Genomic DNA, 14,292 nt, shown 5'->3' with positions numbered 1-14,292 from the left:
GGAGAAAAATGTTGAAACACATCATAACTCTTCTGCCACTCTGCTCTCTGCAGGTTCAACTCCTACCCCATTCCCGTGTAACCCGTTGATAATGCGTTTCCCCAGCGGCACAGTTTCCGCTCCCTCTCCTTCCTCTGGGCAGCAGGGTGGCCAGGGACCCGGGTTAGCACCTGGACAGGGCCGTTCCTGGGAGGAGGAGCCAAAACCTCTGCTCATGTCTCAGTATGAGACCCTGTCTGACAGCGAGTGACCCGAAAATCTGCCGTACCACAGGACCTGCTAACAGTCAACCCACTCATTGCTGCTGCAGCAACACACACACACGCACGCACGCACGCACACACCTGCTGGCACCTGCAAACCTCCCTGCACCATTCCACTCCTCTGAATTTCCTCTGTCAGTCATGAAGCAAGCATCATGTCAACAACACTGAGCTGTAACACTGCTGCTCCATGTGTGAGTATATGTGTGTGTGTGTGTGTGTGTGTGTGTGTGTGTGTGTGTGAGAGAGAGAGAGAGAGAGAGAGAGAGAGTGTGTGTGTGTGTGTGCGCGTGTGTGCGCGTGTGCGTGCGTGCGTGCGTGTGTGTGTGTGTGTGTGTGTGTTAGCACTTGTGCATTCACTCCAGAACTACTCTAAAGGACAAATCACTTTTTCTTTTTCTTTTTTAACTTTACTACTTTTCCTCACTGGCCTTAACAATAAAGACACATGGACCTGCACTTTTTAGGTGTTGCGCTCTCATGTGCTGACACTTTGCAAGTAGGGGACTCTGAGGTCCTGTTGTTGGTCTGATCATGAACCTGACGACGGCTCGAGTGACAGATTTTGAGAACAGATCGGACCAACACAGCGGTGGACCCTCTCATGTTTCCTCACAGTGGACTCCCGGTGCAGGCGGCCTGCGCGCTGCTAACACTACAACAATTCATACAAGCGAACGAGAGGAGAATCAACATCCTGTTTTCCTTTCTTTCTTTTTTTTTTGGTTATTTCTTTTAAATTCAGTCCAGTCCTGTGTTTGGAACGTGAGCTGAGACCTGTCGTACATTTTGATGGTGAACCTTTGATGGTGTCATTTGTTGTCTATTATCTGCAATGATGTATCTTTTTTGGGGGGGAATGGACGGGGGTCAGAGATTGTTATGCGGGAGGGTCATATCATGGTTTACAGGGTAAACATGCTGTTCATGCTGATGTCATATATTAGGGGAGGGAGGGGTCCTGAGGAACGGGGAAGGCCTGTTGACTTCAGGCGTCCATGCGGGGAGAGATGATTTGCCAGATGGATGGCACTGAAACCAGTGACACTTTCTCACTGTTTTTATATTAACCATGTCTGTGTTTGTTGAAACCGTTTTTGGATATTAAGCACTTAGTTGTCAATCTGTTCACAATGGCATTTTTAAGAATCTGTGTTTCCTGGGGGAGGTGAAAAATTGATTTAAGAATGGACACCTCATCACGGAGATATCCTACCACACTTATGGGTTTAATTTTTGTCATCATGTTCTTTATCGCTCCCACACTCAAAGCGACAATCACATTTCAGTGACGACTTAGCCGCTTCGAGCAGGTGCACATCAACCTTAAAGCTGCTTACAGACAAACTCCACAGCAGCACTTGGAGTTTACTCACATTAAAGTGGTGAAAAAAAAAGCCATCTTTCTATAACCCTCGGTCCAAAGCGACGTCGGCTTCAGCTAGCTCGCTAGAATCCCGTCTAGGAACCGTTTGTGACGGTCTGACTTTAACCTTTTACTGCCTCGGGAAGGAGCTAAGACCTGACTCCTCAATCAGGCAGATTTTTGTACATTATGAGATAGTCCTAGTGTTAAGTGCCATTTATCTTACATATACAGAACTGAAGTTATCAATTGACGCACAACCTTTTCTTTTTTTCTTCAAGCCCCCCATGACGGGGCGAAAACTATCCACGCAGGGAAATCTGAAACAAGCAAACAAAACGTCCTTTTTTTTACAAGTTTTACATGTGCTTTTTGTCATTCGATCATCAAATCAATCACAGATTATTAGATTTTAAAACTTTAACTGTTTAGATATATTATTAAAACAAACTAATACTGCGAACCAGGGCCTGCATCTCATGTTATCTCCACTCACACATTTGACATACTTCTTATCACACTTCATGTTTTCTTCTGGTTAGATGATGTTAAGGGGAAGATATTCATTCTGTTAGGTTTCTGAATCATTTGGGCACTTGTTAAATTTTTTCTGCCGTGTTTAAAACATCCCTCTCTATTTTAATGTTGCAGATTAGCATTTGACTTTGTGCAATCGGGGTTTCTTCCTCTGATTGACAAGTCTGACACAATGTTTGTGAACATTTTTTACAAAGGCTAACCGCTCCTATCTGTAGTTCATTTTGTCATTACACAAACATGACTGTTATATGACTACCTCCTCTCCCTCTTACATCATACCTGTCCTATGGTCAATCATAAAGCATGCCACATCTGCAGAAAATGGTTTTAGGTCTGAATTTTATCCCCCTATAGACAGTTTGTTATGTCATCCAGTTAGGGAAAAGTACAGCCAGGTTTGTCCATTGATCTCTCTTAGTGTTTAATAATCCATGATCATATTGAAGAATGTGACAGTTAAACAAACTAAGCCATATCCAGCTGCTCCCTAAACCGATGACAGACGAGTACATTGTTTTAACAGTACACTGATACAATTTTAACATGCATCATTTTGTTGTTGTGCATACAGCTTGTTTTGATTTCCGTCATGTCACAAATCAAAAACAGTCATTCAATATGTAAACTTTGATTTCTGAAGTGTTCCCTGGACTGTCCAAACATGGGCGGGGTGGGGGGTGGGGTGGGATTGACATAAACGGTAAACATTGTTCAACCATTTTTGTGCATAATGATTTTTTTTTTTTATTGTAACCCACTGTATAATAGCAAGGATTGTATATAAAACTGAAGAGATGTAAATATTTATGTGGCTTGCTTTAAGGTTGGTATTACGATTTAAAAAAAAAAAAAGAAAGAAAAAGAAATATTCACATGGTTTAATTCTACATGCCCACCAGCAAGCTTTGTGGATAGCAGTGTAAAAATGAAAACAAAAAAAGACACTGCCTTAATGTTTAAATAAAAAGCTTATTGCCATTCATAGTCTCTGAGTCATGTTATTTATACTTGTGTATGTATTTATACAAACTTCGATTTATTTGGTCCTGCAGGGAATGTCAGGTCCAAAGTAATAAAAGTAAAGCACCACCAGGGGGCAGTAGTAATATATTTTTGAATGTATTTGATGTTGATAATTCTGTATTCTCCACAGCATCATATAGAGTAGATGGATCAAAATAAGATGCCTAAAGGCAGATTCTAACTCTTGTTTCTGCTGTTTTAACTGTTACCATCATGATGTGAACAACTGATGTTCAAAGTGCTGTTCAGCTGGGACTTAACGGCTCTCATTTGTATAAAGGTCAAACAGTCCAAAATGACCCCTCCATCCTAAAATTATGTCAGGCAAAGCTTTCCTTGGTGGTTAAATTTAGCAGCACAGTGCACAGGCTGTAAACAAACTGACCCATATTCATGAAAAGGCAGTCCCAACAAATAATTGGGAACATTTTAAGGTACCACAGTCATCCATTATATCACCACTTTCAGCGTCTACCTTCAGAACAACGGTACAGAATCCCCTTTGCAAAGACATTTTTTTATGAAAAATAGTTTGTCCCAGTTGTCATTAACATTTTAGAGTCAGCCTGCTACCTCATACATAACACTATATCATAACTCAATACCTCTCCAATGTAGTAATTGAGAAACAGTGTTTTTAGTGTACCAACATGTGTAAACTTCTTACCTTGTGTTTTTAAACTGCATGTATTTGCACATGCAAGACATATTTATCCCCACAAAAAGTACACAACAAAGTATATTAAGAACTTCATCAGGCTTCTGTTCTCCATTTACATCTTAGAATTGAATCCTACTTCCAACCCCCCAAAAGTACCCCATGTTGTTCCTTTTGAAATGGTCTTAGCTGTTTTTAAACAAGACGAATGAGTGCCTAATAGAGACATGGTTTCTGCTCTCTTGCCTGTAAACTGTAAACTGATCAGGTGTTTTGATTGTACAGCACCAGTTTGGCCAGACCACAGAGGGAGCCTCCAGGACTGTGTTTCCATAAATCTTAACTTGGCTTTGGATTAAATAACAGGAACAGAGCAAAGAAAGGGGGTCCTCTCTACGTCTGGAGAACTTCCTCTTTCCCATTTTTTCAGAAACATAAAAAAGTAACTTGTGCTCAGCAGGAAGATAAAAAGTAAGACAACAAATGCACTCAGCACAGAAGTTTAGGGTTTGGGAATTCTTTTTTTATTCAATAAGGATATACATCTTTTTAAATTATGTCCTTGGATCAGAACAGGAGCAATGATTGACGTACAAAAATATAAAGAGAATTATGAAGTGCCTCGATGCCACATATACAAGAGGAAAATATTTTACAGTTACAAAAATCAAGTGTTCGGAAACACAAAAGTATCTCTCACAAAACCACCGACGTTTTAAACACCCACCAACTTTCTCTCATCACTCTCTGACATCTCACAGACCACCAACACATAACAAAACTCTACATCACCTTCTCCGCCACCTCACCCAGAAGGTAACCATTTTTCATAAAGAGCCTTCTAAAAAATAATCCTCTCCAAATTGTCTTCGGAAAGAGCAGATTGCTTTTCTCATCTTGCTCTTGGTTTATCTTCACTTTACAGTTCCCCTCTTTGAAACACAGCACCTTATCGCACAGTACTGATGCATCACCTCCGCTTTATGCCATCCACATCTCTCCTACACTGAACCGCAGGGCATTTAAATCTTGAAAAACAACACCACCAACGCAAACTCAAGACCTCGAAGGACAGTCAGGAAACACATTTGTAAAGAAATAGAATATCTAAGACAATTTGAGGTAAATTCCAAAGTTTCAATATTTTCCATGATGAGTTATCTTGTTTTTTTAAATACAAACTGTATATCTCCAACTACTTCATTAGGTCCGAATGTACAATTTAATGTGATGTGAGTTGCTCTGCCTAGAATTATTTCTCTACATTGCTTGTATTTCAGTTTAAATTGTCTCCATCACAAATGTTAAATGGTACAGTTGTAGCTCATGAAGTGTCTGGTGAGTGCATAAAAGAAAGAGCCAACAAAAAGTCATGGATACACTCAATAAAAATCTATTTTACATCTTCAGCAGGGAACTCAGGTTTCACTGCTCCCCTTTTTACATGTCACGTATTCATTGAATCAGAAACTGCCTCATATGACAACCAGTTGGTACCTGAAAACAACATGAAACAATCAGTTGCACCAGCTATTTGTAATTTCAAGCTAAGTTCAAACCAAACGGTCCACCAGTGTGAGTTTTATAGATATTGGTTTCAATGAAATATTTGTATTTGTTGCCAATAACTGCCTGGTGTTAGCTACACTGACAAGACCAAATGACAAAGCTAACGTTGGCTTGCTAATGTACAAAATGTTAAGAGCAGCTTAGAGTGAACAATTAGAGAGGTAATATTTGATATGTATGAAGCCAATAACCTGAAACTAAAGATTTTTAATAACGTTTCACAAAAAGCCTTAAATTACCAAAGTCAATGCTAAGACAAAACGACCAAATGATGTTAGCTAGGTTAGCTTAAACCCCAAATATCTCAACATGCACATTGATTAACTGAAGCAAGTATAGGTTATTAACAAGTATATTAACAAGGACAGATACTTCAGTTTTATATATCGTCTGCCTCTTTAAAGTCTTATTTGTGGGGAACTCGATATGCTAAATGACTTAGCATAAACTTTATGAATTAATAGTCTCTAATGGCTAAAACATTTCTTAGGTTTTGTGTATAATCATTTATCTTCATAGTCTGAAACTATCGACTTATCCTCATCTTGCACACACTTTAGTGTGATGTGACTACATCACTAAACTTGTCACTTGAACAGTTTCTTTGCACCCTTAATTGTTTTTTGCCACCTCATCTGTTTTTGTCACTTCAACTGTTTGTTTACTGTCTGACTTTTTTGACACCAATTTTTTTAATCCACACATTTTTTTTTCTACCTCAACAGTTTTAAGACACTTTGTATCTGCATTTAATCTCATGTGTCTACCTCTAAATTCTCAAATGTCTTATGTATCATCACAGTCTTAGAGGAACAAAATGTCATCTCACCGTGTTTCTGTATATGGTTGAAATTACATAAAAGAGAACTTGACTTCACATACAGCTGGTGCAGACTTAATCCAGAACAGCTTTCACATCATTTGAAGTTGAAAAAGATTGTCATCAAATACTTGTAGAACAAAACCATCCAGGAACAATTGCAGTTAAAATAATTAATGTTTTAGTGTTCAACAAAGAAGTATTTAAAAGTAAAAAAAACTTTTCCCTGATGGTTCCCTCAATTTCAGGTTTTTTTCCATGTGAACAGCTCCATCATCTGACTGAAAAACAAAATAATGATTGTCATCATTAAAGGCCCCAAAAAACAAACTGTCCGTGTTTTCAACATCCTCTAACTACAGAGGATGAAGTCCCACCAAAGCCCCAACTAAACAGATTAACTGAATGTCTTAACTCTTAATAAATAACAAGGATAGTTTTTTTAATACCCAAACTTCTTGATTGTTGCTATTCAACCCTTCTGCACCTCCTAAAGACCTTTGAACAAAAACAGCCTTAAATCTGACAGTCTCTTAATCAAAGTGTTCAATAGAAGATAAGTTTATCTTACCCAGTTTAATATTCAATGTTATAGAGAGAGACACTAATAGCTGGGAGATTGTGACTTAAACAATTGTACAATTTAAAGGCCATCTCCAAAGTCAGAGTTTGGTTTGTCCATTTATGGCTTCTTTGAACAATATTGCAAACATTTCTTAAAACTATTTTTAAGTGATTATACACAAATGAAAACTTACTTATAAAGATAATGACTCACCTCGCAAAATAGATCTCATTTTAACACATTGAACCTTTAAGATTTGAAACCAAGTTTTAGAGGATAGAAAAATGTCCCTTTTACTGTGCTTTTGTCCTTTTGATTAAACACCAGTCCTTACCCTGGAGACTATTCTGCCTGTGGAAAAATTGAAAAATGCATTTTATCTCGGTCAAATGCTTGATCAAAGTCTTGTGTCTCGGTATGTCGAGATGATCCAAAAACAATACTGTTCAAACTATCTTTGGTCCAACTTTTCATATGCAGCACTGAAATAACCTCCTGCAATGTCGAGTCCACTGAGAGGACTGCTGATATTCAGAAAACAAGTGCAATAAAGCCACATTAGAAAGCTTTGCATTGGTGTGACTCATCTTAAATCCACGACATATACCATCATGACTTTCCTCTATATAAAAACACATCTGTTTCTGCCCTCACTCCAACCGGAAGGAGAGCAAAGGCCACCAATTTGTCAACTCTTGTATTAAATAAGACATTAACCGTTGAAACAGCCAAAGGACCCCCTCCCCTTTTTAAAGACTGCATCAGAAGAGAGTCTAAATACACTCAGGTGAAGAATCACTAAAGGGTTACTAGAGTTTTCTCCATCTTGAACAGAGTAGAGAATCCAGATGTTACTTAAAGTATTTCCCTTTCAAATCGGGCCTTCAAAGTTTCTCTTCCTCCAAATAAAAAACAAGAAGAAGACCAGGACGTCCTCTCTCTAGTCTGGGCTCTACAGGTCCTCTGTGTAGATGATACAGGGACTCGTATCCTCGCTTGACTCCAACTGCACCGTGGACACAAACCAGCGGCGTGACCCAGTAGCATTGTAGTTGAGCGTAGTGCGGTAAGTGTTCTTTGCGTGTTTCGGGTAGATGATGGTGGTGCTCCGGTAGCTGATGGGCTTCTGCCGTGGCTCCAGGTACACCTGGGACTTGTAGCTCCTCCAGGTGCAGTCTCGCACAGCCACCACTGTCTCACTGAAGGAGGTTGCAGTTGGAACAGGGGCGCAGTAGACCTGGTCCCGGTAATGCTTGTCGGAGTCGTACTTGACCTCTGAGTTGCACCTGAAGAAAAGAAAGTGAAAGCTCTTTAAAAACTTCAAAAGTTTACCACCAGGGGGGGTGTTGACACAGGAAATATTGATCAAAATAAGCTCCATATTAAAGGAAGTTCTCTTACTTGATCTCCTGTTCTGGTTTGGGGTTGACCTCGATGCTTTCTCCAAAGAACACAGGGTGCATGCGACTCTTTGGGTCCGTCCCTGTGGAGTTCAGCAGCAGGTAGGGCAGCTGTGCAGAAGGAAACATAAGAGTCACAATCTCACACAAACCTCCATGAACTGCTGAACTGTTTGTAATCAGCCTGCCAACGTGTCCATTCAAGGAATTCCAGTAAAAGACCCAAAAATGTCAGCGTTTTTTAGGGTTTCAGCCGAGCCAACAACACAAATGAAAAACACATCGCTCCCCTCCCGCTTCAGGAAAACACACTCCTTGATCAGCTCCTCATGAGAACTCGCATGGTGATTACTACAACAACAATTAGACAGAAAAATGCAGCAGTGGGGGCAACACTTCCATTTTAATCCATATAATTACGCTGTGTGGGTCTAGTTAAATGAAGTGTTGGTGGTAAATGTCTCTCCTGCAAGGTTTCACTGCAGCTCAGGCCGGCTGGAGACATGTGACCCTTACAGCCTGTGAGTGTCAATGTGTGTGTGTGTGTGTGTGTGTGTGTGTGTGTGTGTGTGTGTGTGTGTGTGTAGACACAGATGTTGGGTCCACAGTAGTTACAGAAAAGTGAAACACGCTTATTAAAATGAGTCTACAGAGCAGCTGTAACCAAACTGAGAAATGATGATTCAAGAAAAAGGCAAATTACTGTAACAAGTTTCCGGATATGAATACTGATTTATTTTCATTGAAATTTACATTTTGCTCTAGAATAACAGTTAATAAACATCCTTATACCAGCATTCTTTAAAGTAGATGGTGTTGATGCATTTTAAATTACATTAAATTCATTCAATTAAATTTAAATGATTAAATGAGGTTAGATAGGCAGACACAGGTTGCTGGATAGCAGGTAGGTTCCTGGTTCAAATCCCTTGCCCGACAGGAACCTTTCTGTGAGGTATTGGCATGTTCTCCCCGTGCATACCCTCTTGGGACTCTGGCTTTCACCCACAGTCCAACTAAATACTTGTTGGGTCAATTAGTCACTCTACATTTCGCATCGGTGTGAATGTGAGTGTGACTGGCTGTATGTCAGCCCTGGGATTGACTGGTGACCTGTCCAGGTAAACTGTCCAGTTGTCTCGTCAAAAGACAACTGCTGTAAGCTCCAGCCCCCCACAACCCCTAAAAGGGTGAGCAGAATAGGTAAGTACTGTATTGATGGATAGACAAAGTAAAAAACTAACCACTTATTTGGCAGAGCTAATTACTCAACATTTCTATACTGCTACCTGGGAATTTTCTGCCTGATCACTGATTTATTTTTTGATTACTTGTTTCAGCTGTAAAATAATCTTGTATGAATTCAAGGGATTCTTTCAGCGCTTCTGTTTGAAGCAGTGCAGATATCAGATAGGATATGATTTCCTCATGATAATATCGGTACCCAATAAACCGTATGAACACGGTCTGTGCCGATCCCTAATCTTTGACAAACGGAGCTGTACCAATAAGAAACAGATCCTTTCCAACACTGTGAATCGTGGTGTTTGCACATTTGTCTCCACATACTGACCACCTCTGAATCAAATGGCCCACCGTCCACAGCTCCGGCCTCTCTCACATTTCACATAGGAGGCTGTCACATGCTGTGGTTTGGCTGCAGTTGAGCGCACATGCCACTACATGGAACGAGCGAGAACAGGCCAAGGGCATGGCGGCTCGTCTTACCTATAACCTGATCATTGACACACACTATCAGCACAGTGGAGCTGAACTTTCACAGCTGCTAGTTTCACCATAGAGGACTTAAAACATTTCATCTGCGGGCTGTTTGTTTTCTGCTGTTTCCTGCAGAAACAGTACAAATATGTTGTTGTCTATCCTGCTCATATTGTGCGGGCATGGTGAGCATCCCAGGTATTCCTGAACGGTGCATTCTGGAAACTTCTGCAAATTCAAACACTCGTGAATTGCTGGCAGGTCACCTCTAGGATCCCCTGGTGTGCACACAAAGCTTTACCCCCCTGGAAACACATTTCTGCCCAGTAAAAACAGTCTGCAGCTGAGAAACCCACACAGTGTACAAAGCACAATGCAGAGCTGTCGAGACAAACGCCAACGCAAACACAAGTTCTCCAACTGCTGCCTGTTTGTAAAGTAAAGCCTCAGATTTTACATCCTGAGTTTGCGAGGACATTAATTTTGCAGCATCGATATCACCCAGGGAGGCAGATTTTAAAAAAAGTCATGAGATCTATCCTCCAGTCTAATCCCACTGACACTTGACCGTTATCCTTAAACAGGACATGTTAATGACCTTTTAAAGCACTGAAACACCCGAGATGACATGACCACACTCACTCATATTTTTCATGCATCTGGTCCCTCTTGTCATTTAATAACATGTTAAGGCTTATATTAGATTAACTATCCTGGATTAGCACAAGTTTTTCTCATGTTTGAAAACAGACAGCGCGTCTGAGCATTTATCCACGTTTAATTTAGAAGTGAGAGGTCATCAAACACTTATGCAATGTCCTGCAGCCGCCCTAACAAGCCCCCACACCCCAGAAATAGACCCTGGGGATTGTTCTTAGATGGCATACAAAAACAACACAAAAATGTATTTGCGATGAAAATAATCACACATAGGTCTATCCTCACATGCTGCAAACAGACATGTACCAAAACAACCCAAGGAAACTTTTATAAAAACAATAAGTGGTGGAAAGTTTGACTCTTTCCGTGCAAACAGACAGGATTAGAAACACAAACCTCTATCAGATCTGATCTTTAAAAAGGGAAACCACAAAGAGGGCAGTCCTTCTTCTCTGAACCTCCAGAGGATTAGAGGACTTCTCTCTCTTTCTGTCTCAGGCTTCAGCACACCGAATGTCACGCAACTCCCAGGATGCAGCACTGCATTTCTGAGGCCTCCTTCAGACACTTTAAAAGCCACCCCGACTTGCGCAGACATGTTCTTAAGACTTTGAAGCTGGGAGTGACCTGGAAATTATTTTTCATTAAAATCAGCATCGTTATGTCACGAGCCACACAAATCACTGCAGGATAAGAAAGGTAGAAGGTTGGGAACAGCATTAATTAGCATCCATTTCTATGGAATCATTTATATTTTTGTGATTTGTCATGTCTGTCCTCAGATCTCTATATACTAATCTCGGCTTGGGTTGCTTTGGTCCGTATTTAGGGAAGCTTTTTTTTCACAAATCGATGGCGATATTAAGCAGTTTTAACCCTAACATTTTATTATTCAGTAATCTATCTGGCTTTAAAAGCATGGCGATATAATGTTCAAAAAACACAACACAGTTTTATGTATGAAATTGGTCATTTCTGTGGTGGGATATGAGATGACATATTGAAACAAATATTTTATAGTATCATTATGAACAGTGACACTTTTCATTGAGAGCTGAACATTATTTAAACCTGCAAGATCCTGGCATCCAGCTGCAGATCTAGCTTTATTCAATCATTTGCTTTGAGCCTTAGATTAACACACTTTATTGTGTTTGTCTGCTTCCTGCACTTTTTTATTTCAGCATTTTCTTTGATTGATGATTTTGATATCCATGTTCACAGACTGAGCGAAACACATGGAGACCATCGTGCAACAGCAACAACATCAACACTGGCAGATTCCAGCAAGGTTTGCAAGGTGATTAATAAGACGAAAGCAGAAACAAATATCTGCATTCCTGCTACACAACTCTGACTTTCATCACTTTGTTATTACTACATTATCTCTACAGTTGTCCTCGTTTGGGGTTGTTTAGGGGCTGGAGTCAGTCCCACCTGTACATAATAAATTTTTCATTATGGGATATTTACATGTTTAGGTAAATGACTTTTCTGTATAACACATACATACCCTTTAAAGAAGGTGTTGCACATCAACATTGCTTCACTTTGGAAAAGGAATGGGGAAGTACTGATCTAATAAATAAGAACTACGCTTACTTCTTCCCGTTCATTTTAAAAGGTTTTCTAAGGAGGACAAGAGAGCAATCAGCAGCAGATGGCTTATTTAAAAAAAAATGTTGGAGCTTAAAGTCCTGCTCAGTGATGATTATAACTTCACTGAGACTCAGCCTTCTAATCAACATGACAGAAATGACACACCGTGGAGACCAACCCAGAGTTGAACAGTCCCCATGTTAAGCCAACACCATTACCGTGTCACAATAGTCATGCTCATATGTACCTGCACTCATATACATGCCAACAGCCATTACAAACCTGGGTTGATTACGTCCACTTGTAATAAGCCTGCAGTGGAGCCCTGAATCCTGGCAAAGACCCCTGGGAGTCCCTGGACCCCAGCTTGGAAACTCAACTGTGCCTAATCAACCCACTGACCCCTCTGAAACCAAGTGGTTAATGCTCAGCTGATGCAGCAGAGTGAATCTTTTCTTTTGTATCATTATTATCAGGACTCTGTGGCATCTTTAGCACAAGTGCAACATGTGAAGTTTGCAGCTGAGGAATTTAGTGCAGAGAGAGAAAGAGAGAGAGGGAGGGATTGAGAGAGAGAGAGAGAGAGAGAGAGAGCTTCCAGATGTGGTGTGAGTGGGTTTGAAGTAAAATCAGTTTCTTGCCAAACACTAAACTGCTCTCAGATTTTCAGTTTCTCTCACAGCAGCTTTATTATTTGAGTGTTTTTATCCGTTCATTCTGGTTGTCAAATAAGTGACTGAAGGCGAAATTATTCAGGACAGAAAGCAGAACAGAATCACTGCTTCAGATCACAATTGTTTCAAAACGTAGAATAGCCTAAATGCAGCGATGTGTTTCTTACCAGTTTGCCTTCTCTGCTTTCCTTTTTATAAAATCCATGATGGCTTTCGACGGGCGTCGTGCAGCTGCCGGAGCGCGACTCGATCAGACCCGGAGAGAGGGAGCAGAAGGGCGGACTGGGACTGGGTGGCAGACCCGAATCCGGACTGTCGAGTAGCCCTTCTCGGTTCTTTCCTTTTAGACTATCATCCATCGCTTGTAAATGTAGGTGCCCCACCATTTCTGGGACCGCTCAGTACAATTGAAATCAGCCCGGACGAAGTCGCACTGACAAGTCTCTCTCTCTCCTGAAGCGCTGCGAGCAGCTGCTGCGCGCTCCTCGGTCGAAAAAGAAACAATCCCTGGGAAACTTTTCCTGGATGACTTCTGAAAGCAAACAAGTTGTGAAAAAAAAAAAGAAAAATCATAAAATATTCGTTAAATCATTGCCCGCACTCACCGTGGACAAAACATCCACAAAGTGATGTAAATCTCAGCCTTTATTTCTCCAAACTTTACCCTACCTGCGCGTCGTGACAGTATCCAACTTTAAATCCCGATAATATTCCAAATAAGCGTCAAAAAGAAACACAATTTAAATAGGCCACACTTGACACCAGAGTAAGTAACAAACAAGTCTTAATATAGTTATTTTTAAAAAACTTCTCAAACGTTGAACAAGTCGCGCAAAAACAAAAGTCCTCCGTGCGTCTGGCACCGATCTGGAGAGAGCCTCTCTCTGCTCTGCTCTGCTCTGACTGTGTGTCAGTGTGTGTGTCAGTGTGTGTGTGTGTGTGTGTGTGTGTGTGTGTGTGTGTGTGTGTGTGTGTGTGTGTGTGTGTGTGTGTGCGCGCGTGTGTGCGCGTGTGTGCGCGCGCGCGCTCTCCCTCTTAATGATCCTGCCAGGCTTTTTCTTTTTTTTTGCACCTGGATCCAGTCCAGCCCTCATGATCTGGATCACTTCCATGTACAACCAGCAGCGGCGTGCACGTCCTCCCAGCTCCTGCTGTACAGTGCAGAGAGTGTGTTTCTGAACAGCTTCCCTGCTGAAAAGACTTCAAGCAAAATACTTCAATCCTGCCATGCAGGTCAGGTCATTAGCTCAATTAGCCTAATTAATGGATTAGCATTAAATAAAATGCCACTTTTAGTTATAACTAAGTGAAAACTTAATTGGTCAGCTTGAGCTTTCCATAATCAGCAGCAAATCATTTATCACAATTTGTAGCAGCAAAATACTAACAAAATAACAACAAGAGTCCCCTGAGTTGTGCCAATATCCTCAATGCCT

General features: G+C 40.8%; 2 protein-coding genes across 12 annotated transcripts in view; one reads left to right on the top strand and one right to left on the bottom strand.

Annotated features, from left to right (window-relative positions):
- ncor2 (nuclear receptor corepressor 2) overlaps positions 1 to 3,149 on the top strand; it is a 95,889-nt gene extending 92,740 nt beyond the window's left edge. For all 11 annotated transcript variants that reach the window (XM_065964054.1, XM_065964038.1, XM_065964015.1 and 8 more), the window contains one exon: positions 54 to 3,149. In XM_065964054.1, coding sequence (XP_065820126.1) covers positions 54 to 250 — 197 coding nt within the window. In that variant the 3' untranslated portion in view covers positions 251 to 3,149. The remainder of the gene's footprint in view (positions 1 to 53) is intronic.
- A 1,202-nt stretch (positions 3,150 to 4,351) lies between these two features.
- Positions 4,352 to 13,762, bottom strand: rflna (refilin A). Its single transcript, XM_020631049.3, has 4 exons — positions 13,526 to 13,762; positions 13,024 to 13,388; positions 8,206 to 8,315; positions 4,352 to 8,090 (listed from the first exon to the last, which is right to left on the bottom strand). The coding sequence occupies exons 2-4, from the start codon at positions 13,240 to 13,242 to the stop codon at positions 7,757 to 7,759; spliced, it is 663 nt and encodes a 220-aa protein (XP_020486705.1). The 5' UTR covers positions 13,243 to 13,388; positions 13,526 to 13,762; the 3' UTR covers positions 4,352 to 7,756.
- Positions 13,763 to 14,292: the final 530 nt, after the last annotated feature.

Source organism: Labrus bergylta, chromosome 2 (assembly GCF_963930695.1).
Source record: "Labrus bergylta chromosome 2, fLabBer1.1, whole genome shotgun sequence".
Classification (NCBI taxonomy): domain Eukaryota; kingdom Metazoa; phylum Chordata; class Actinopteri; order Labriformes; family Labridae; genus Labrus; species Labrus bergylta.
This window is presented reverse-complemented; position numbering and strand designations above follow the sequence as displayed.